Source organism: Coccomyxa subellipsoidea, assembly GCF_000258705.1.
Source record: "Coccomyxa subellipsoidea C-169, whole genome shotgun sequence".
NCBI lineage: Eukaryota > Viridiplantae > Chlorophyta > Trebouxiophyceae > Coccomyxaceae > Coccomyxa > Coccomyxa subellipsoidea.
In genome coordinates this window covers 355,720-379,110 of record NW_005178040.1, presented here as the reverse complement: position 1 = coordinate 379,110, position 23,391 = coordinate 355,720, and the positions used below count along the sequence as shown (strand labels likewise).

At 53.0% G+C, this 23,391-nt stretch overlaps 5 protein-coding genes across 5 annotated transcripts; 2 read left to right on the top strand and 3 right to left on the bottom strand.

Annotated features, from left to right (window-relative positions):
- Positions 1-1,422: 1,422 nt before the first annotated feature.
- On the bottom strand, positions 1,423-2,587 carry COCSUDRAFT_52543 (hypothetical protein). The gene is made up of 2 exons (XM_005650185.1): positions 2,494-2,587; positions 1,423-2,443 (listed from the first exon to the last, which is right to left on the bottom strand). Exon 2 carries the CDS (start codon positions 1,852-1,854, stop codon positions 1,585-1,587), a length of 270 nt encoding a protein of 89 aa, XP_005650242.1. The 5' UTR covers positions 1,855-2,443; positions 2,494-2,587; the 3' UTR covers positions 1,423-1,584.
- A 3,630-nt stretch (positions 2,588-6,217) lies between these two features.
- COCSUDRAFT_27385 (hydroxymethylglutaryl-CoA synthase) lies at positions 6,218-11,350 on the bottom strand (the record flags this gene model as incomplete). Its single annotated transcript, XM_005650184.1, has 10 exons — positions 10,916-11,350; positions 10,560-10,735; positions 10,093-10,189; positions 9,527-9,707; positions 8,977-9,071; positions 8,661-8,784; positions 8,274-8,416; positions 7,379-7,559; positions 6,885-7,051; positions 6,218-6,415 (listed from the first exon to the last, which is right to left on the bottom strand). The coding sequence occupies exons 1-10, from the start codon at positions 11,111-11,113 to the stop codon at positions 6,218-6,220; spliced, it is 1,560 nt and encodes a 519-aa protein (XP_005650241.1). The 5' UTR covers positions 11,114-11,350.
- A 201-nt stretch (positions 11,351-11,551) lies between these two features.
- COCSUDRAFT_46338 (protein serine/threonine phosphatase 2C) lies at positions 11,552-19,561 on the top strand. Its single transcript, XM_005650183.1, has 14 exons — positions 11,552-11,790; positions 12,163-12,233; positions 12,376-12,447; positions 12,645-12,758; positions 13,514-13,680; positions 14,077-14,377; positions 14,657-14,939; positions 15,241-15,410; positions 15,956-16,099; positions 16,589-16,783; positions 17,314-17,355; positions 17,403-17,498; positions 17,991-18,135; positions 18,506-19,561. The coding sequence occupies exons 2-14, from the start codon at positions 12,198-12,200 to the stop codon at positions 18,529-18,531; spliced, it is 1,791 nt and encodes a 596-aa protein (XP_005650240.1). The 5' UTR covers positions 11,552-11,790; positions 12,163-12,197; the 3' UTR covers positions 18,532-19,561.
- Positions 19,522-20,940, bottom strand: COCSUDRAFT_64783 (hypothetical protein; the record flags this gene model as incomplete). The annotated part of the gene is made up of 3 exons (XM_005650182.1): positions 19,522-20,214; positions 20,555-20,724; positions 20,878-20,940. 3 exons carry the CDS (start codon positions 20,938-20,940, stop codon positions 20,049-20,051), a joined length of 399 nt encoding a protein of 132 aa, XP_005650239.1. The 3' UTR covers positions 19,522-20,048.
- A 139-nt stretch (positions 20,941-21,079) lies between these two features.
- On the top strand, positions 21,080-22,700 carry COCSUDRAFT_22040 (hypothetical protein; the record flags this gene model as incomplete). Its single annotated transcript, XM_005650181.1, has 3 exons — positions 21,080-21,297; positions 21,449-21,543; positions 21,795-22,700. A coding segment is annotated over exon 3 (900 nt), but the record flags the coding sequence as incomplete, so codon positions are not given.
- Positions 22,701-23,391: the final 691 nt, after the last annotated feature.

The following is a 23,391-nucleotide window of genomic DNA, read 5'->3' as shown; positions in this document are numbered from 1 at the left end:
GCATGCTGACATGCAAATTTGGATTTTAGCAGGTATCACTTTTGCGTACTAACAAGTGATTTTGTTCTGATCAGGTACCACGACTGGCACGATGGCATGGAGACAAAGCATGGTATAAACAAGACGAGTCACTGGCGCAAGGGAGCGCAATGGAACGCCCTCGTACGCAGCCACGCCCAGCTGGCAATCGAGGACACCAAACTTGTGGAGGCCTTCAGCACCGACTGCAAACTGTGCCAGGTGCATCCCTATAGTAAATTCCCATGACATGTAATTTGTGGGGGCCATGTTATGTAACTCTGCCAGATAAAACAACACCATGTCAAAGTGCTCCTGTCTTACGAGAGTCTTTAGTCTGCATCTGTCACCCAGTGTGGCCCAGGCAGGCTGCCCTTGGCCCTCGGCAATGCTGCCAATGCCTGTTTCCAGCATTCTTGATACTGTTTGTTGCACAACTTTAAATGACAAGCGAGGCAAATTCATGCGCAATGCCTTGGCCGTACCTGGCAGGGGGGTGTGACATCCCAGGGGTTTGGTCCTCCCTGAGAATGGGCTTATGCTTCCGGATTCCAGGACGGGATTCTGGTCCACTCACAATGATTTGCCACTTTGACTGTCATTCTTACAGGGCAGGTCATAAGCCTCTGGGATTGCCCAGGGACATTCAAGAATGCTGTCTAGACAAACCCAAACTTCTGACGGGGCCCGGTCAATCACTGGCTGCAGACGCCCTGCGTGTTGCCGTATGGCCTTTGGCTTTGAACACAATGACCTGTAATAATACAATAATCACTGCTGACAGGTGGACGAGCGTTTCTTTGCCACGCTGCTGGCAACCTACGACGTGGAGCACGAGTCGTTCAGGCCCGGATTACTAACATACGTCGACTGGTCGGTGCAAACCTTTGGCGGCCACCCGCGGAGTTTTGAGCCGGATGACGTAACCCCGGAGCTGCTGCGAGTCATGCGCCAGATGGACTGCCCGGAAGCTGCCGACTCGCGCGGCGCAGCTTCCGCGAAGCTGCTCCTCGAGTCGTACGCAAATGTCGGCGCCGAGGCGGCAGCTGCCGGGCAGGTGCTCTTTAAGCCCCTAAGCCCCAGCTGCCTGCTGTTCGGCAGGAAGTTCAAGGGACCCACAACTGACGCCCTGCTTGACTTGGTGCAGCACCAAAGCTTCCATGACTGGAATTATACTCAAGCCTGACTGCCAAGGCAAATCTCTTTATTCTCCTCGAATGAGAAGATGCAGAATGTGGGCTCTCTTCCACGATTGAAGAGAAAGTCTTGAAGGCCCAATATTGGCGGCCAGACAACCTCAGAGAAGGCGTTGCCCTCAATGCAAATTGTCAATTGGGGGCAAGCATGTATTCTTTTTTTCTCATCTCTTGTCTTTTCTTTACCCCTGCGCCGCCAATTGGAGCAGCGCATACTATTTGTGAGAGAGCCTCATCAGGGCATTACTTGATACACATGACACCAGTGAATGGCCGTTTCTCTCTCTGCATAGTGGCCTGGCAGATCTGCTGCTGAAGTCCGCTCCAAGGGCTTCAGCTGACACTTCTGAATATATTCTGAGGACACACCCTATTTGAGGGTGGAGCCAGAATGGTTTCTTTTATTAGGTCGCATCCGGAAAGAGAGGAGATTGTTTGTGGCCCAATAACAGCAAACACCGAGGTCGAAAGCAACGCAAGCATGCTGAGAATTGCGCTGCAGCATGCTTGCACGCTTCATTATCCTCTGGTTTGTTCTTTGGTTGCGGTGGCCAAATTTTTTGAAAGCAGAGGTGCTGCTTCCATATTTGTTTGTGTGACGTGAATCTGTAGTCAATCTGTGTGGTCTATTGAACCACATTCAGGGCAATCTGCTTATTAGCACAGAGCGTGTTTGTGGGTATTTCGAGGTTTGCAGCCGCGAGTACTCCTTTTGCCACATGCATCAGAGCAACTTTATTGCCTCACTTTTTAGTGAAGAATTGGGTCATTAATAGACAGAAGAACGGAATGTCATTGGCAGGCTGGCCATTTGGCAGCACAACTGTTATCTAGATGGGAATCATTCTACAGGAAGTATTCCCATCTAGCTAACAACTGCTTCTTGACCCTGACAATTTATAGGATATACTTGGACATTCTTTCTCAAGGCTCTACTTGAGCATGCGCTCTTGTCATGCATGGAATGAGGAAATGCCTGATCCTCGGTTGAAAGCGAGAATTGATTATGCAGACGGTTGATGTTGATATGCTTGCGTGACGCAAAGGAGCCCAGGTCTTTTGTGGTCCTGCTATTTGACAGTGCCATGCTTTTGTTTCTTGAATTATCTTGTCAAGATGTGAAGGAGCAGTTGTATCTGCAAGTCACACTGCGCGACTTGTACACTGCAGACCTCTCCGGTTGATGCCACTGCACCAGTTGCATGGCAAAATTTCAATGGATTTCTGTGTTTGGATACTGCTGCCGATGCAGCAACTAAAGCCATGTGAGTCACATGGCTTTAGTTGCTGCATTATGGGTCACACGATGTGACCCATGTTGGGGAGGCATCTGTGCCTGCAAGGAAATTGGGTGTAAGAAAGTAGCACTACATAATTTGCTACTCAACAAGTGAAACTGGTCAGCAATCTTGATGAGACTATGGCAGATCATGCGGCTGATTGTGAGCAGATCTGATTTTGTTGGAAATTTGAGGTTGATCTCTCACCTCATGAGCTCGAAGTGAATATGATTATGACTGGACATTCGATGTACTTGCCGTTCTTGTGTGGCCGAATAGAACATGCAGACTATAGGTGAATGTCTAAGCACCCCATATTAAGGAATGCAATTTCCACTGGTTCTTGATTGAAGCATTTCCGCGGCAGCTGCAGTGCGGCACGCTTGCATATACGCATGCATGCATTATGCACATGCATGCGTCTGCACATGCACTGGCACTGACTGGTCCTGAGATTCCGTGAAAATGATGTTCGAACGTAGTCTTCGTGTGTTCAAGACCTGTTAGTGACGTACGAGTGAGTCTCCTTCCAGATTGCTAAGGGTTGAATAAGGCGGGCATCTATTCAGGGGCGTTGGGCATTCTTACTAGGAACCTTGGAAGATTTCGTTCTCAAGGTAGCTCGTTGTGAATCTTGCCGACAATAATTGATATGCTGAAATGTCAGAGATTAGACCCGCATTGTATCTCAGCTTACGAGAATGGTGTCGTTCAATAACGACAAATTGAAGGAGCTGTCCTAATGCCAGATTCCCTGTGCGATAATTAACATGTTCTGCGCTAAGGCCGCCTAAATCCTTTTTTTAAATGCTTCGTGCAGTACAAGGCCTGCGCATGCAACTTCATCACTCTGTGAATATGACAGGCAGGGGTAGACACTGCCCAGTGTATGTACGTGTAGGACTTGTTCTTGTCCTATTTCAGTCAGTCTATTGCTGTCTTTTGGATTCAGAGATTCGAAATCATCCTCGTGTGTCACTGGCGTCTCTTCTTGACGATGAGCCAAGCGTGGCTAAGGCGAAACGTGGTGGTGCATGGGGATTTCCAAGCAAGACCGTCGGACCAGAATTGAAAGCAATGCCCGTCGATTGGTGGTACAACTGGGTAATTATATTCCTGATGCAGACGCTGAAAATGTAACAAAGGTAACTCCCTGGTGTTACCTGAAGCTACATCCGCACTTCTGCATTCAAAGCCAGGACATCTGCAACTGCAAAATTTTAAATTAAAGCCCAGGCAACGGCAATGAGATGCATTCCAGAATGCACTTTTCCACTACGGTACAACTGGCTTGACAAACGGTGTACTTGTGAAAGCAGCACTTGCCAAGTATCTGCACAAGTGACCTCAAGTGTGCAGGCATGGGTGATTTGCAGCTGATGTCATTGGGTGGGAGTTTCATTTACTCCTTGTATGTGTTCTTCCTGCAGGAGTCAGGCATTGCCTTTGTGCCCATGATATATGGCAACTGCTGCGGCCTCGATCAACTGCCCGAGGGCCTGCCAGACAACATAACCACAATCCTGGGTTTCAACGAACCCAACCACATGTGCGCAGCTGCCCACCTGAAACACAAGCTGACTTTGCTCTCCCTGTGTGACACATGCGATGCAAAGCAATAGCCCTTGGCTTGCTTGGAAGGCCCAGGCTATGAAAGCAAGCCCTTTCTGTATGCATGCATTTCAAGGAGGTGCATATTGTGGATTTGGTGCGCAATTTGATGGTCACTTAGACTGCTGATTAGAGAAAAGGCCATAGACGGCGGCTTGGCCTTCTCATTTCCTGCGGCGAACTTGGCGCATCTTTGGCAGGACATACAAGACGTGGCCCTGATGCTCTACCTCACACCAAAATATGGCTGCCTAAACAGGGAGCAGTCCAACCTGACGCCGGAAGCCGCCGCGCAGCTGTGGCCGCGCCTGGAGGAAGCCGCAGAGAAGCTGGGCGCCCGCCTCGGCTCGCCATCGGCCGCGGTGTGCGGCGCAAATTGCATCGAGCGTAATCCCTTCGACTGGTGGGACCAGTTCTTCGGCAATTGCAGCGACTGCCGCGTCGACTTCATTGCTACTCATTACTATACCTGCTCGCCCCAGCACCTGCAGTGGTGAGTAAGCCCTCTCTGGGCCTGTTAGATTTGATAAAGCAGAAGCATGTGTAAATGAAAATCTGCAGACTGTTTTGCCAAGGCTGCCATTTGCCCATGTATCAGCAGCTCGTCAAGGAGACCAGTGTTTTTCAAATGTTCACAACAAACGGAGCCTCATGAGGCATTGTGCTGGCAGCAGCAAGAGTGCTATCCGGGTGCTGATAGAGCTGACACGGTGGACTGTGCCAAAATTTCCTCTGTGCAGTCTTTCTGATGTGCTCGAATTCGTTGTGGTGCTGAGCAGGTACTTGAATGACATTTGGAGCCGGTACGAGCGCCCAATTTGGCTGACAGAACTGGCGTGCCCCAATGAGAATGGCACGCTCAGCCGCCAGGTCAGCTTCATGAGGAACGCCCTCAAACTGCTGGACGAGGATGACTCAGTGGAGAGGTGTGACACTTCCTCCCACTCCTGGCGGGGCGGATCACTTGATGATGAATTGCTGTCTGAAGACTAGAAGCTGCAAGCCATGTTTTTTCCATCAGGATGAAAAGATTGCAGCGGGTCTGTACGGACTTGAAGAAGTTGATACGGGGGCATATGAGGGCCATCTCTAACCCTCAACCCAGCAGACCAAGCTCAAGCTCGAGCAAGTATCTAGAATGAATCTACAAGCTGTTTTATTCAGCTTTTCATCCTTGCATGCATGAAAATATGGGATTATCTGTCTTGCTGTGTGTAAATCAGGTACTCGTGGTTCGCCCCTCACACTGAGGATTTTGGGTGGATTGGTCCGACGGCGTCTCTGCTGCTGCCGGACAGCGATCCACCCGAACTGTCGGTGCTGGGGTACATTTACGAGGGCTATGCGCAGCCGGAGGCGACGACTAATATTAGCGGATCTGCCGCCACGTCAGCCTCGCTGACATCGGCGCTGACTCAGCCGCTGATGGCGGTGGACAAGGCCGGCAGCTGGCTCGCGGCGTGCGGCGGCTGCGTCGGCGCCGCAGGGGCGGCTGCTGTGGAAAGTGTATCTTCGGAACACTGCAGGGACTGCGGGGTGGCCATTTATAACAGAGGGCAGGGTGACAGGGTGATTAGTGGGCATGGGTTCTTAGGGAGTTATGTCAGCAACTTGTCTTGATCGGTCGTGAGATTCCAGGGAAGTACATGGCTGGTAGTGACAGAAGCACGCGTGCGGTGGCTAACCGACTGGATTATAATTGTGACAACATTGAATGTGCCATTTTTGCAGTGTGCTGCTATGGTTCTGCATTCAAACCTATACCGGGCAAATGTGTCGCTGCATTGTACTTGTTAGTATGACTTCTTGTACAATGTCACAGGACGGTCAATGACCAGGTTTTACATTTGTCAACTTGGCAGTTGGTGGATATGGTGCCAGCAGCATTGCTATCATGCGTTACAATTCTTCTATCAGCACTGTAATTCTTGCCATTAAATGCACTCTACTGTTTGCCAATCAGATCTTTGTTCCCTCGCCGGCATGTGTTCCTCAAGGTTCAAAGCATTCACAGCCTCTCTCACCGTTCTCTCACTTCACTTCCATTCGACTTCCAAAGCAGGTTCTCTGTTTGTAACAAGTCCAAACGCTTCCTGGCTGAGCAGAGCTGAGTCAGCTTTTGCGCGCATATGTTCTGCGGTAGAGTGAGTCCACCTCGCACAGGTAGTAAGTGCCGCTGCGCAGATCGCTAATCGGCCGTTCCGGTTTGTACCCTGCCTCTCCGTGCCGCCGCTCTTGCAGCTCAAGCGTTGCCACAAACTCTGCCGGGTCCGCCCTCCGCCGCGCCGCCAGCCTCGCCTGAATGTCCAGCTGCACGCCCACACCAGCACAACTGAACATTGGAACACTGGCAATGAGTGGGAGCACGATAGCATTTGTCAAGTGCTCGCGTAGGTGATACAGGTTATGTCCTCAAGCTCTGCAGTGCATGGATCCAACGCTCAATGTTGTCAGCCATCTGTGACTTACTCTCGCAAGCTACAAACAAACAAGACCACCGGACATTGGGTTCATCATCTTTGTTCCCAAGACAAAGGTGCTCAACGAGCAAATGCACAACAACCGGACAGCTTTTGTTGCACATGAGCATGCTTGACAAGGCAACAGGGTGGATCAACAGGTCAGCTGCTCATATGTATCCATCGATTCAGGGCGCGCCGATCACCTGTTGCACTTTTTAGTTGCTTTCGATAAATTTTTCAGCGCAGAACAGAACATGCCTGGGAAGATTCAAGTACCTATCTGAATATATGAAGTTGATCCAGAGGGAACGGGTCACCTTTGATGCGACGCTGCCGAGGGCGAATTTGCCGTCGATGCGGCGTCCGATGAGGGACCAGAGCGAGGCGGCCAGGCCGCTGCCATAGCTGTACATGAGCACGCGTCTCCCCTCCAGCGCAGTTCCCTCCGCCTCTATCAGCGACGCCAGCCCGGCATGCACCGATGCTGCACAGTGGTCATATGAACACTGTCAAGACTGTCAAAACAGTGAAGACCATTTTCAAATGTTTTGGTACGGATCCTGTGCTTATGGTGACCCAAAAATACTATTCCAAGCTCTGGATGCTAAGCACTTGTTACTGTAACACCTGCCAATCACTTCGCTTAAGCGCCTGCATGACCTCTGGCAGGCCAATCCGCATGGACGCGGAAGTGCCCATAAGTAGCCTTCATTAGGCTGGGAAAATTCATGCTAGAGAGCAGATGAAGGCCTCCATTGTATACGCAGCACGCAACGCCTTTCATGGGGACCAGGATTTCTGAAGAGCGCACCCGCGTACATGTTGCCGCACTCGGCCGCGGCGGTGAGTCCCGGCTGCACCATGCGAGAGAACGCCTCAGCAGACGCTGTCGTCGCCGCGCGCTCCAGCCCCCGATCTGAATAGCTCTCCGGTGAAAACGCGTCCGGGTCTGCCGGATATGCGTCCAGCGAGGCCGCTCCCGCTCGAGTGGCCTCTGCGGAGATGCGCACAGAGTACTGTTACAGATCTAACGAGAGGATAGCAATGGAGAATGCAGGATGATGCCTCCTCAGCAGGGCTCGGAAAATTAACCAGTGGCCATGGCCTCTCCCTTACTTTCTGCCCAGCATTCAGTATGGCAGTCTCGTGCCTCGTCCTGCCCATTATATCGACACGTTATGGCAGACTGGTGTGCAGGCTTTGCAATATAGCAGGTGTCCATGATGGGTGCACCTTCTTCTGCAAGGACGTCGGCTGCCGTCTGAGCGGCCGCGCCGCCACAGCCGCGCTCGGCCAGCAGCGGAAGCGGCTGCTGCGCCGGTGTGGCACTACTGCTGCTGCTGCTTCGCCTTTTCAGCTTCCTCTCTGCCTGATCCTGCCATAACATGCCCACCATTCGAAAGAGATTGTTTGGAATGTCTGCTGGCCCTTCGCAGCTCTGTGTGAGCGACATTCCACTGTAGTACTGCATGGCTGACAGTGCACGGTCAAGCGAGCCCTGCGTCTACACATCCTGCCTACAAGGCAGCCCAACCATTAAAATGACATTCAGCTCCAAGCTAACCTCCACATTGACCTTTCCTTGCAACAACGCAGCAAAATCCAGGGTAGTGTTAAGGAGAACGGTTCCTTTGCTTCAGTGACAAGAACTGATTTGCATCAGTGACACGAACTGATTTGCATCAATGGCCGAGATGGGAGCATACCTGCAGGGCCTGATTCCTGGACTTGGCGCGCAGGTGGTCTTGGTAGACCAGCCGGGCGAACCCCTTGCGCACCATTTTCACAAAGGGTGAGTGCAGTATGCAGAAGTCTGCGTCCGCCAGGCTGAACCTGGGAGGCGAGCCATCTGCGCATGCACACAGAAGGCAATTTATATTTACCCATAACACGCTTTTCCTGCCAGAGGCAAGGCACGTCTTCAGGTACGGCTGCCACATATTCTCCCTCTGGATGGACTCGCCAAATCCAGGCAAGACCCAATCAACCGTGGGCACGGCAATATGAAGGCATGTCAAGTTCTTGCTGGTGACACGGAATGCATCCCTATGAGAGAAAACTGCTAGAAAGGTTGGGCAAGGCATGAAGCGCACTTGATTGCGTGCATGTATTGCCCAAAGTGGCTCGTCGCCGTTGCCGCTCAAATTTCTCACAAAGGCTTGCATAGCATCGGTCCAGGGCGATCAGGTAACAGGCCACCGAGCTCTTTCCATCCACCTGCAAGACACAATTCAAATTATTTACACACGTGTCAAAGCATTTTCAATGCTGGTCAGCTCATCTTGTATAATCTAAAAGGATGGGTGGCCAGAAGAGTACAGAAGGTCTGCTAAGCCTCCATGGCGACATGAGCATGCATGATGGGCAGACTGGCAATTAGAAAGGGATATGATGTGAGGGTTCGCGCACCAGGGGGTAGAAGCCGCAGGGTTTGTAGAAGTCGTAGGCATGCTCCATGTGGCTCGCGCACAAGCCTCGCTCTAAATCCAGCGGTGCATCCGGGCCTGGTGTCACAGGCAGCTGACACACTCAGACGCACAAGTCCAACTTCGTGAGATGGCACTGCACACACCTCTTACTCCTGCTGCTGACATGAGGAGGCAAGTCTTCCACGTTGCAAGGTTCAAGCACCGCACTCTGCAGCTCTCTATATATGGCAACTGCATAGAAGCTGCGCCCAACACGAGCAAGGCTGCATGCATATGGGTATGCCTGAAAGTCAGACATGGTGCTGACTGCGATGGTAAGAGGCAGGAGGATGGTCAGTCATACTGCCTGGCTGAGACATGCAACCCATTCACACGTCTTCCAGCCTAGTCAATGCTGACCAAATACATGCCTTGAATCCCACAGTCACAAGCATGACATGGCACAACCATGCATGCATGACGCAAGATCGGCAACATTATAGAGGCACATCGCTGTTATTTTTTCTGAAAGGATCAGCTCAACAATCTACCTATAAGCATGGCAATTGCGCCGCAGCCGCCGGAGGGCCGGGCCGGCCCGGCCGCGTACATGGCGATGTCAGTGGCAACCACAATTGCCAGGCGGCCGTCCCATGCGCGCGACTCCACCCAATTCACCGCATTGAATAGCGCTGCTGTGCCCCCGTAGCAGGCATTGAGGCTGTCCACCCCCTGCACGCAGGGTGCACCACATGTGTCTGCCCAAAGTCGTGCATGCAAGCTCCGTGAGAGCACAAACGTGGGTTGTGCAGCAGTCGCTAGTGCCCAGCATGACATGCATGCCGAATAGAGTCCAGAAATAATGCGGTCTGATTTCTAATGCGCATGTGGCATGATGAAGTGTGCACTCCCCTGTGCTAGGACCCTCTTGCTGCCACATTTGCAGAGACCCAAAAAAAAGCGGGGTCTGCATTAGACCTAGACCTAATTTAGACCTAAGGGTCACAATGCTAGATGGATTTGCATGTAATGCAACGCAAAGACAGTCCACAGCAACCCTGATTGTCCTGCAGGCGCACAGCTTTGTGGCAGGGTGGAGGGAGCATCAGCTACTCACCTCAATGTCGTGATTGCCATGCTCGGCAAAGAGGGTCATGAGGAAAGTTTTGATGGACTTGCTGCGGTCCAGTGCACTCTCTGTGCCCACCTCCAACCTGCAACAGGGGACACAAAGCAGCTAAGAGGCAAAGATATGCTGTTAAGTGTTGAGCTTGGGTAGCCTTCGACGCCTTTGTAGAGTAGAAATTGGTAACGAAGGCTAATCTCTTGTAGTCTGATCTTTATCTCTTACTTTGAAGCACAGGATGGCCTTTTGCTTGTGCTGTTGTGTCTTTTAGAGATACATGAATGCCTCGTGCATCAGCAAGTTCTCTGCATGTAAACACGATTGTTCAGCGAGCCAATCATGTCAGGTGTCATGATTGGGGCTTGGGGCAGCATTGACCACAGGGATCTCGCATATGGTATACATAAACTTGTTGGAGAAGAGCATGACAGGAGCACAGGGAGCGAAGGGGGACATGCCTGCCAATGCTCTTGGGGTCCACATCATACTTCTCCAGCAGAGAATGCACCGCTGTGAGACTCATGGACACCACATCCTCCTGGTCTCCACAGAAAGCCATGCACCGCTGTCCCAAGCCCAAGGTATATTTCCCTTGGGCCACCTTGTCGTGCACCTCGAGCTCATCTTGGGACACCTGAACGAGTTGTATGCATGTCAAGGCCCATGGCATGGACGTTCGTTGAAGCCTGAGACCAACAGGGCAATCCTCGCTCATAGATGCCCTTCGGCGATAGATCAGGCCGCGCGCATGTTCATGTGTGCCATACATGGAAGGAGTAAGCCAATAAAAAGTAAGAAAGAAGGGAGGACCCACGTAGATGTTGGGAAAGTAGACTTCCAGGGCAAGGATGCCAACGTGCTTGGCCCTCTCCTCCGACTGGACAAGACTCACTGCTTTTCTCACCGGCTGTCCAGCCTCCACTGGTTCGTCATCGATCCGCTGAGGCTCATCAGGTTGCCCATTGATAAACTGCTTGGCCTCCTGGGTGTGGTATCTTTCAACTAGAGCCATCTGCTGTGCTGTTCAAGTCATATAACGCACGCATTAAGGATTCGATTTGCAACGGAAGACGTTTGACATCAATCGCTGAATAGAAAGCAAGCAAAAGCCACGATGAGGCCAAATGAATGGTTCAAGTGAAAAAGATGGCATGCCTCAGATGGAAACAACGGCCACAGCTGATCGGCAAGAGCTCCAGAACAATTTACGACCCGCTCGATGCCAATTACCGACGAAATAAAGCATCACCGGATAAAGTTGTGAGTCTCGAGACCGGATTCACATTCTTGGATTACTTGCTTTGGCAAAACTGGCGGTAGTAAGACACGGCGAAACCCAACCTGGCGCGTTGCACAAAACCCGTCACGCTGACCTGGCAGGCTCGCATTCTCAACTGCTGGGCTTTCTTTCTCCACAGAACATTGGCTTTGCCGCGTTTGCTTGTTTGAGGGCGAGACTGTTATCCAAGACGGGAATCGGCGATGTTTCCCGTCGATGCCGAAGCAGGAGCGGCACGAGAAAGGCAGGGCAGCGGAGGTGGCCAGTTACTGATGTCTTTCGCGGCACGACTTGTGATCAACTGAGCTTGAAAGGCTGGACATCAATTTTCTGACTCTTGCTATTCCTTGGCGTGCCATGAAGCCGCAGCGCGCACCTTTGCCCAGCCTCTGACCCGGGATCTGCTTCAGGTGCAAACACCCAACTTGTATTCATGCTGGAAACATCTCGGGTAGCACCTCGTCTCGATTGCATGTGAAAGAGTGACACATATGTCACACGGAATAAAGTCACCGGCTTTCCTGCTTGAATTGCTGACGTCGGCTGCGGCTGTTTGGGAGACCAGGGTCAGTGTTCAACACATTCATGCATGTGCATTGCGATGTCAGTCCTGTCCTGCCAATTAGCTCTGATTTGAACCAGAACTTAGGGACGTGCTGATTCCCCTCAGCGAAACAGATTTCTTGGGTCTCATTCCACTAGGACACCATTCTGCTTTTGTGGCCTGAGCTGCTCTGAAAGGCAAAATTGTAATGAAGTATTGACTTTTTTTGTGTCAGCAGGGACATTTTACAAGTAACAGTTCCACTGTGACCACATGGGGGCGTATCTAAGTTCGCCAGTGACTGTAAAGGTAACTTTGCCATCGTGTTCCTCCTCGACCCAAGTCCCTGGCCCTTCATAAGGGATGATTGCTTGGACGACCTCACGACACTGCTCACATGTGCACCGATCGCGCGTGTGTGCATCTGGCTCAGAATGTGTCAATCCTGCAGGCGTCTGAAGAGGAGGAAAACGAGAGCTACAATTATGGGGTCTGCGCCATGCAAGGCTGGCGCACAGAGATGGTGAGCATTGCCCTGCATTTATCACCATTTCCAGGCCTCTTGCAGACGCCATGCGCGCTTGAGATTGTGCATGCATGGGTGCTGAGTGCCGATTGACACTGTATCTCCTGATGATTGCCCTCTTGGCAGTGTACTCGTCATTCCATGTCTTGAGGGGGGTGTCAACATTGCTCATGCATGTCACATGTGATTCGCAGGAGGATGCACACAGCGTTGTGCTGGAGATGGAGGGAGCGTCAAAGACCGGATTCTTTGGGGTGTTTGATGGGCATGGCGGCAAGGAGGTCGCCAGATTCACCGCCCTGTACCTAGTGAGTAGCTGTGGCTTGGCACCCTCGCTTGTGTTGCAAATTTTACTCATTGCTCCTGAATGGGCCTTTGCTCTAGTGGGCCTTTGGCAAGTCGTCAGTGATGACCAGACAGGCTTGCCATTGATATTTGCCCATGCAGAGGGAACCCTTTTTTCGAGCCTCACTCGCGTCATCTGTCATCAGGAGTTCTCATAATACTGCTGTGCCTCAGTCTGCCCCATTGGGGCCGTTGGCCATGCTTTCTCAAACCTTGAGGACGTTTGGCTGACACGCCATCAAAAGCTGCTAACATGGTGTGATCACCACAAGGCTATCATCTAGCATGATGCTTTGCAAACATCAGTCAGCAGTCGCACGGCATATGCCCTACTGTGTCATGATCATCTGATAGTGAGTCTTGAGTAAGAACCTTTCTGCACAATGCTCTGTGTGCAGCAGCCATTAGCAACATGGGAACCTGCCCTGCTGTGTCACTATCACTCGATGGCTAGTCATGCTTAGGAGAGTGTGTTGCCTGTTCCGCTTCGTAAGCGATCACTTGATGGTGAGTGATGCTCGGGAGACCTTGTTGCCTGTGCAGGCGCGTACCGCAATGCTCTGTATGTAGCAGTCAAGAGTCAATGGCAGCTGCACTGCTGTCTGACCTCGTTACTTGATGAAGAGTAATGCTTGGGAGTCCCACATCGTCACGATCACGTGATGGTGAGCACTGCTGACAAAGACTAATGCTGACAAAGACTACATTGCCTGTTCAGGCGCGTGAGCTGGCGGCGCTGGAGGAGTATCGGTCAGGGGACATGCAGGGGGCGTTAGGCCGCGCGTACCTGCGCATGGACGAGCTGCTGGTCATGGACGTGCACGAGGCCGAATTGCGCAAGCTCGCCGGCGAGCCAGACCAGCCCTCCGCAGCACCCGGCAGAAGGTGCAGGCCAGAAGATTGTGCATTCTCGTGCTAACAGCAGGCTCCATGTTGCGCTGGACTTGAGTTTTGTATGTCGGGTTTTCTGGGCGCAAGTGGTTGTGAGGCAAGATGTCGGGGCCTGTGTGTGTCACTGGCTTTTGCCGCAGATGTGCCAAGACTTAGGGAGATTTGCTGAAGGTTCCTTGGTGCATGCGAGGACCAGTCCTCACACTCTTCCTTGACTGCCTGCACAGGCTTGGCATGCGCCAAGGTGTCGACACTATTCAGGAATCTCAAGCATTGTGCGAGCGTCTTTGACCTCAGTAAATGGTCCATTAAAGCCAGGTTCCTGTGTGGTTGAGTAGATTTCTTCAAAAGTCCCACTGACGTGGCACTGAGCTGTCCCTGACATGGCAGGCGGCCGAAGCGCGCACCTGCGATGGTGCTGGACGAAGCCGAGCTGCCGGAGGTGCTGCGCGACGCGCTGCGCTCGGCCCGGGAGCGCGCGGCCGAGCGCCGAGCGCGCAAAGCCGCCGGTGCCGGAGCCGGCGCGGCCGGCACTGACGAGAGCGTCGACGAAGACGTGGAGGAGTTTGACGTGGCGGATCTGATCGCGGGGGAATTTGGAGAAGACGATGACGAGGATGATGATGAGGAGGACCCTGATTACAAGCCGGTGGTCGTGGAAGGGGACGAAGAAATGGGACCCCGGGAGCTGGTGCGAACAATGCTCCTCTTGCTGCTATCTTTTCCATGAATTATATATGCAGTGCATGTGATTCGGGTAGGCCCTTAGTTGCTGGGATCCAGCGTGCTTTTTTGAAGTTGTTTTCGTGAGCGTTATCCTTCTGGATGATTCTGCACTGGTGGCTCTTATGTTATGCCAATGCTGGGACTTAGGGCATGGGCATCAAAAGAAGGGCAACTGGTGCAGGATCATCTTTTTCAAGTGATCTCGTATTGTCATAATCACATGGGCTGACGGCGATGCTTGCAGGTGGACCTGGAGATCGACTCGGAGGCCGACCAGGCCGGCGCGCCAAACCCCGGCCTGAGCGTGAAAACAGGCCCCAGCCGCATTCCCCCGGCGGCGCACGGCGTGGAGGCGGACGCGATGGAGGCAGAAGCCGCGGCTGCCGCGGAGACGTCGTCGGAGGAGACCGGCGAAGACAGCGGCGGCGTGAAGAATGGCGGTAAGCGCAAGCGGCTCGAGGGCCGCCGCGGCGGCGGTCGCTCCCGGGGACCCGCCGCGCAGCACGATGGCGTTCCCACATATAAAGGTGCACCTTCCAGAGAAATTGCGCAATGCGTACACAGTATCGTCTCTGAGATGCATCCTTAACAATACGAGTGACGCACGCGTGCCCCTCCTCTTCGGCATGTCGTAGATGGCTTCAACAGCTCTAGTACTGACAGACTCTTTCCTTTTTCAGAGTGTCAGTTCCATTGCTACATGTCTCTGCCCTTCCTCTGTTGTCTATATCAGCCTGGGCCCCCCAGAAGCCCTTTGAAAAGGTCAATAGAATGTAGAGTTATCTCATACCTTATAAAGCTCTCAAGATGACATATCTGGCGGTGCAGGGGAGGAGAGCGGCAGCAGCGGGCCGGAGGGCTTAGCGGCGGCTGCGGCTGCGGCCGAAGAGGAGGAGGAGTCGGGGCTGAGCAGCAGCGACGACAGCGATGAGGCCGAGGTGCAGGAGCCTGCGCGCCAGCAGCCCGGCTTCAGGGGGCCGTGCGCCGGCTGCACTGCGGTGAGTGTGGTATCTGTGGTTCATGTCTTGTGGAACATTCAGGAATTGGATGATGGGTTTTGAGGTGCAAGGTGTTGTTTTGATGTGTCGTAATATGCGCAGCAATAACTTCCTGTCTCGATGTTCTATCTGTGCAGATTCTGCACGTGTTAGATGTGTTTAAAGGATGTGTTCACTGCTCTGGACGTCTTGAGATATGCACGACATCGGTTGCGGAGGAGATTATTGAGTATTTGGCTTTTTAGCAGAGTGTGTGGCTGGAAAGAGCATTTATATCAGTAGCAGCCTGCCCACCTTTGACAAACTTCAGCCCTGTCAGACGTACACTCCTGAAGAAGTTTTAAGATGTCAAAAGGCGGGCAGCCTGCTAAAGGATGTACAGTTCGTCCCTTCCGTGACGAGCTTTACGCGCCTCTGGGGTGACAGCGTCCTTGTCAGCATGAAAGCTTACATGCAAGGTTGCCTGGGGTTTGCTCTGTCGTCTTCTTAGGAGTTGGCAAAGGTTTTGAAGGTTCCAAGATTGAAATGGGTGTGTCTGCGCTCAGGTGGTTGCGCTGGTGCGTGGGCCTGAGCTGTGGGTGGCGAATGCGGGCGACAGCCGCTGCGTCTGCAGCCGCCGCGGCCTGGCTCTGGCGCTCTCGCGCGACCACAAGCCCACCGATGACGAGGAACTGCAGCGCATCAGCCGGGTGCGCGCTCCTTAGTAACAGGCCATACGTGTGCAGTAATTCTGTAGAGTATTGATGTGAATGGCTGACGTCACTGCCAACGCTCTGGCGGGTGCACAGCGCAGTACCTTTTGAGCATCCTGGAAACTCTGAGATACATTAGCATACCTCGGGGATCATTGACAAAAGTCAGTGGCTCATGGCTCCCATCAGAGTGATTCAATTTGAAAGGGCTGCTCGTCCCATTTGCCCAACCAGGCAAAGCACTTTATCCCCCCTCTCAGGCACAGGGCTGCGCCAAATGGTGATTTCATCCGGGTCTTCAGGAGTGTCAATTTTGTATGAAATTCTGCTATTCGCACGTGTGATCCCTATTTGCGCACGTGCCTTCAGCATGCACTGTGCATCTCGGAGTCGGGCCGATACAGGCATTTTCACAAGGGCACCACTTCAATCTGCCACCCCTGAACCCTGAACCCGTCTTAATTGTAATGTGTAATGTGGGCGCAGGCCGGGGGTTTCGTGGCGGAGGGGCGCATAAATGGCAGCCTGAACCTGTCGCGCGCGCTGGGCGACATGGACTACAAGCAGAGCAAGGATCTGGGCCCCGACGCGCAGATGGTCACCGCCGTACCCGAAGTGCGCTCGCTGCGTCTGGAGCCCGGTGACGAATTCCTCATCCTCGCCTGCGACGGCATCTGGGACGTGCTCTCCAACCAGCAGGCACGCCCCTGCAGACACACCACACCACACCACACCACACCTCACCTCACCTCACCTCACTCATTTATTTTATTTGGTTTGGAACGCCCCTGCAGACCCCTCTCACCCGACACTCACCTCAGAAAGTTGAAATTCTATCTACTAGTCATCTCAGGCTGTGCGTTGTCACTGCTGCTTAGCACTGCTAACCGCACACACACCAGGGCCCGTGTGAAGCTTTCTGTGCTCAAATCTGTCGCCGTCCTGTCATATCGTGAGCTCTCGAGATTCACTAGATTTGAGCAGAAGGATGGGCAGACTTACTTATTGCTCTGGCGGGCTGTGGCCCACGAGCCAGGCAGTCATTTCCAAGTAACAATTCACTACCAAAGAATATAGGGCTACAGATTACCCACAAAAGATTTGTTGTAAAGCTGTGGCACCCAAGCTTGTTCAGGGATCCCTGGCACAATCTGGCAAGCTATATCTTGTTCAGACCTGCACATATGCATGGCTTCTTTCTATGCATGCAGAATCAGGGCTCTGTGCAGCAGGCGCTGGCTTTCTCGATCATGGTGCGTCAGAGACTGTACACAATCTGAGGGCGTGTGCCTCCATGCAGGCGGTGGACTTTGTGCGAAAGCGGCTGGCGCAACGCATGAGCCCGCGCGCGATTTGTGAGGCCCTCTGCGACCACTGCCTCGCCCCCAACACTGCGGTGCGCTTTTCTGTGCTGGACAAGTGTGTCCACATGTCCTTGTGCTGAGGTGGCGGCATGATTTTAGGCGCTCGGCCCTGCCGCACATGGCATCAGCAAAGCTAGCATGGTGCATCTTGCAGGATTAGATCAGGGAGTGACGCGAGAAACCGAGCCCTCACTTTTATTGTGATATGCAAGGCTGGCAAAATCTGTAGGATCCAAGATAGGGGACTCCAAGATTTTAAGGACCCTGTTGCAGACTTTCCAGCCCAACTATTACACTGTAGAAGATCGTTGCCCACTCGTTTACATTGTGAACTTTACAATGTGATGTATGGTAGAGACAGCAGGTGTGTGATAGGCCTGTCAATAGCAATCTCTGGGATCCTCTACGCCGGGAGGTGATAGCTATATTTTATATGCATTTCCATGCTCGGTTCCTTGTCCATCTGCACACTCAAGTCCCTCGCTGAGAGGCAGTGATTGAAACGCTCCGCTGTGTGCGCGCAGGGGTGCGGCAAGGGCTGCGACAACATGAGCGCTTTGGTGGTGGTGCTCAAGCAATTCTCCCCATTCGCCGCCGGCGACAGGGAGATCGACCTTGCCTCACTGCCGCCACCGCCCGCGCCAGAAGAGCTCGACCCCATGTTCTTGGGTGAGCACCCGCCTAAAACTCTGCATCACTTGCATTCCTGTGAACAATTTGTGTTCCTGGGTGCGCCCGAGATCTTCATTGTCTATAAAAGCGTCTCTGGGCTCGGCTGATAGATTACAGGTAGAGGGTGTTTGGCGGGCTTGGAGTTTGCACAAGTTGGTCGGCCTTTTTGGAGGGGTTGAGTGCTGACCATTTACCGTGCATTGCTGTGCCTCTTGAGGGCCCTGTAATATCTTTGCTTGGCCGTGTACATAAAAGCACACCCATCAAATACTTTATCTGACTTCACCTCAGCATGGCGTGGAAGGTGGTCGTTTTTCTTGAAGCAAAGGCATGTTAGCAGTCGAGCTCTGTGCTTGTATGTACGCAGATCACTCGGAGCCGCAGTCCGACTGACCAGCAGAATCCACGCCAGCAGTCAGCCATTCGCAGGTCAGTATGCGAACAGCTCTGTCGCCTTCTCCAAATGGCAGCCTAGGATGTGGTCATGCAGCTTTTGAAGCTTGTGTGCATCACAATGTGCAGCGGATGAGAAGGGTGGCATGGTGGAGGCACGCAGGGGCAACAGCCGAGCTCTGAAGGGGCCAGCACCAGATCAGAAGCGCAGCTACTCCCTTCGGCTCTTAGCTGCCCCAACAGCCTTGCGTTGTAAGAGCTTCATGTCAAGGGACGTAGCTAGCAGCTTGGGCGGTCGCGAATGCACATTTGCTGGTCAGCCACAAAAGAAATTGAATCAGCGCCAAACCAGCCAAACGAGCCTTTATCTCCAAACGAGGGGAAGGATGAGCTTTGGGTGTCCCCCTCAGAGATACCCCCCCCTGAGAGGCCAAGTAGGAAATCAAAGAGGCCTGTGCCCAAGAGGAAGCTGCACCCCACGCTTCTTTCTGACATAATTTTGGGCCGTCCTTTCAAGTATGCTGAGCCTGATGCTGATTCTATGGCGCCCACCGGTGTCGCTGCTTCAGTATTCTTCAAGCAGGCCATAAGAGGCTGCGCTGTGCTCTGAAAATGAGAAAGATATAAGGCCTAGGTATGTCTTGTTATGCGCGCAGCTCTGTAATTGCGGGAAGATTTGAGATGCCTAGTGCGAGGGGAATCCGTAATATGATGAGGAGTGTTGTACACCAGTATGCCCTTTGTCACCATGCGCTATAGAAATTATATCACTTCTGCTTAGGGGTGTGATGAGGGTGCTCCTGGGGTGTATATTATGTGCAAGACAAATGCCATGGTGATTGACCCCGCCCCTGCAGCTGCCTATGCTGCGGGGAGCGCTTATGTGTCAGACATTTGTGCCTTTAGGTGTCATTGGAGGTATTTGGATGCATGCCTGTGTGTCCGACATTTATGAGCCCCTGTGCGCTGAGGCACCCCTGTATTCATCTTGATTGCCCATTCATTTATTGTAATTCCTTGTTTACCTTGTGTCCCAATTTTCTGGTGAACACCGTCAGCCACATGCAAACGTTAGTATTGTAGCTAGAACAACCTAACATGCAGAGACCTTTTGCACGCCCTTGTGGCAATGTCTTAATGAGATGCACAGAATTTCAACCTTGCTCCTCCAGCTTTCAGCTGCGCCGGTAAGTACTGTGGCTGATGTCCGTGATGGCTGTCAAAACGGGCAGTAATTGGTACCACGTGTGCGCATTCATCATGCGCTTTCCCTACTGTATGCTGTGTTCCACCAATGCAAGGCAGCAACCCGCCCATCACCTCTACCCTTGAGTATTTTCCACCAGAAGCTCCCATTTAATTCTCTACTGCTCAGGCCATCCCTGTGTTAGAACCTATGTGGGCGGTCTTAAATGCTGAATATGCCGTCAGCACCGCGCAACTGACAGCACCGACCAGCTGAGTTGGCTGCGCCGTGCTGTTTTCATTGCCGTCTGCTGCAAGGAAAGTTGCGGCAGTCACATTGCTGCAGCCAACAACATAGCCTGGGAGGCCAGAGGAGCGCTCGGCTGCTCTAGTGTGGCGGGGTACACCTCCATATGACAGATCTCCACTTCTGCACGCAGCCTGGTCCAGTCAATTGCTTCCATGAACTCCGGATACAGGTTGCGGACTGTGCGGCCCCTGCACATGTGCAGCAAGCAGGCTCAGCGATACCGCTGCTGCTGCTCAGTTGCAGTCTTGTCTAAAGTCCATTGGCCATCTTAAGCCACAGTGCAGTGCAGCAGTGTTGTGCAAGGAATCAATGTGTCAAATGACCTGGCCAACTAACGGCTGTTCACGGCAGTGATAGGTGCCACTGGCATGTGACAAGCAGTAACGAAACAACAAAACTTCGGGTAGATGCTTCAGATGCTTCAAGACATGATAGTTTTAGCCAAGCAACTTCCAACAGATTGTGTTGGTCATGCCACGAAGACCCTTATATTCCCATGAGAGGGATTCGAGACCTTGCAGAGCTTACCCATTGACGGTGGCATGAGCGCCAGCTGGTCGAGGTTTCTTCTTCGGTGCGGGCGGGGCCGCGTACGTTGGTGGGTTCGGAGACCGGGAAGTCTCGCCCAAGCCCCAGTCCCTTCTGCAGGGAGTCGCATAGTAACCATAGTGCGTAGGAGATCTGTCGTCCTTGTCTCCCTGCCCCACGTGTCCCGCACAGGAAAATCTTTAAGGACAAACAATCCTGCAGCTGATGTCGCAGGCCGGGGGCCTTCTTGTCATTGGAACAGGGTACGATTTCTATAACTTTGGAGACATTGCACATCAGTGGCAATCTGCGGATTGGGTCACCACCTGCTGTCGAGGGCTTGGCGTTTTCTCCAACCCTGCCACCTGCGTGGGGTTCCAGGACATCCTACTCTGTCGGGCAAAATCCACTACTTTAGTGGACATGCACTCCACTACATTAGTGGATTTGGCTCTCTTTCTGATTTACGCCCCTTCGGGGCGTGCAATAACAAAAGCAATGCTGCACATCCTTCAGATTTACCTACAACAATCTCAGCATTGCATAGTACCTCCGTCAAGCTAATTATTTCGGTCAAGCCTGTATCTATAGGATCGTGCGCTACTCGTTTCTGCGAAGACAGCAATGCCATTTGCCAGGTTACCGTTGCAAAGTAGGATTTGAAAGGGGGGTGGGACGGCCGCAAATGTTTATGGGAGTAATTTAAACGAATTCTTGAAGTCTTCTGTCGCTGGCCATGTGAGGTTCGCACTTTTGCCGGTTTTTTGGCATCCCCATCCTTGACTTGTTTGGACTCAGCTAATCGAATGTCACGACCATCGACGTGCATGTCTACTTCTTTCGTAGTGACTGCATGCCCTGCCAAGCCAATTCCTTGAAATGAAATGCGTGCAGGCAACACAGAGCGTTCACCTGAATTGAGCACTGATGCACCGGACAGACACTGAAGTCGTCTACAATCTAAACCAACATCAAGTTCAATTGTTCTGGTGAGCGTTACGATCCCTCTGCTGCTGTGAGTAGCCGTGGGTGTCTGCCCTGACCTGGCTTTGCTTGGAATGCCAATCTGATGAGGAGCATCTGGAGAGGACTGTGCACCCCAAAGAGTAGCAAGTAGCCCAGGTGCTTGTAAGGATAGTTGTATCACTTGTACTAGAAGGCATGCTGCTGATGTACTTCTCATTCCTTTAATGTCCTGGTGGATCACTTGCAGAAACCGTTGTGTGATGACTTCATGCAGGACGAATGGTCAGGAACAAGAGGTGGAGGGTCAGTGTCAAGGTGATACCATCAGCCGACACTCCTGCTCTGCTGCAGCCAGGCCGCAGATTTGGGAGGAACCTAGGCAGCACTGTGGCAACATCTGCACCGAGGGGACCCCGGAGGCCGGCCAGCGCCCTTCCATCCTGGCGGATCCCTGCAAGAAACACAGCTCAGCAGGAAGAACAGCAGGATGGCTTTGCAGATGGAGATGGAGAAGCCGCTGCTGCCTATTATCAGCCTCCGCCCTCACGCCGGCGTCTGCGGAAACAGGCAGCTCAAGAGGATAATAGACGGCTGCACCAAGCATGGGATGCGTGCTTTGATGACAATGTATTCAGGAACACATGTTTCCAAGCTGGTCAGCCTGCACGCCAAGCAGCACTGAAGCAGCAGCTGCAGGCAGAGTTTTTGACAGCTGCCAGAGCAGCCCTGCCCGCTTGCAGTCCATGCAGTCAGGCTGGGAGGGTGGGATCAGTGTGGGAGCAGGTGGAGACGATCAGCAGGCTTGTGTATGTCTCGATCAGCGGCAGGACAGAGGTCAGCCCCCCAGCATTCAGGTGTGGCGGGTGCAGTGCCGCCTTCACAGTCGATCCTGTGAGCATGGGATGCTTTCCTGCAACGCCACAGAGGCCGCTGGTTTACTACTCTGGAGCGCTCATGTTGCAGACGCATGAGCTCAGCCTCGCCAGCCCAACCTCAATGGTCGCCTGGACTAGCGCCCTGGAGGAGGTGCACGTCAGGAACGGCTGTGTGCCGTACGGGCAACTGAGTGGCCTGCCCAAAAATATCTGGAGGAACCTCCCAGTGGCGGTCAGACAGTGGCGCAGAATGGACATCGCCACACATGACCTCAACAGGCTTGGCGTGCAGCCCATCTGTTCGGAGGCAGGGCTCAGCGGTGACTCAGACTTGCAGCTCGGCCAGCCGCCGCCGCCCCAGGAGAACACTCAGAGGGAAGCAGCAGCGTCGTCATCGCCACCAGAAATGGAAGCAGGCAGCCTCGCGGCTCAAACTGGCAGAGATGCAGCTGAGGTGGGCCCGGCGACCCAGGAATCTCTGGACAGTCGTGCCTCCGGGGGCCCCACTGTGCAGTGTCCTTGCTGCTTTCGCACTTGCGTGGCAGCCATTGCTGACGCCTGCCTGGGACTCACGCAGCTCAGGGCGGCGGGCAAAGCCTCTGATTTCCTGCAGCCGAAGCTGCCCTATAGCCCCTTCATTGCTGATGAAGAGGTGAAGGCCTTGCTCGCTCAACGGAAGGCCTTGGACCCGGCGGCGCTGGAGCGGCCGGTCTGCTCTCAGTTCGTTGCTGCCACGCCAACCGCCTCAGACACGCAGCTGCGCCTATATGTGCAAGTGAGTCTCCTCGCATTTTTCTGGGATCTTGTTGCGCTTACTGATGTTGGCATGCATCTCATATATCCATGATTTTTTTCTCTTTTTTTCCTGGCCCCGGCTGGCAAGGGTAATACTTGGCAGCACCCTAGCGTGCCTTGCTTCAGGTGGTAAAAATACTGAATACCATGCCCACGGTTGATTGGGTCTTGCTTGGATCTGGCGAGTTCAACAAGGGGTAG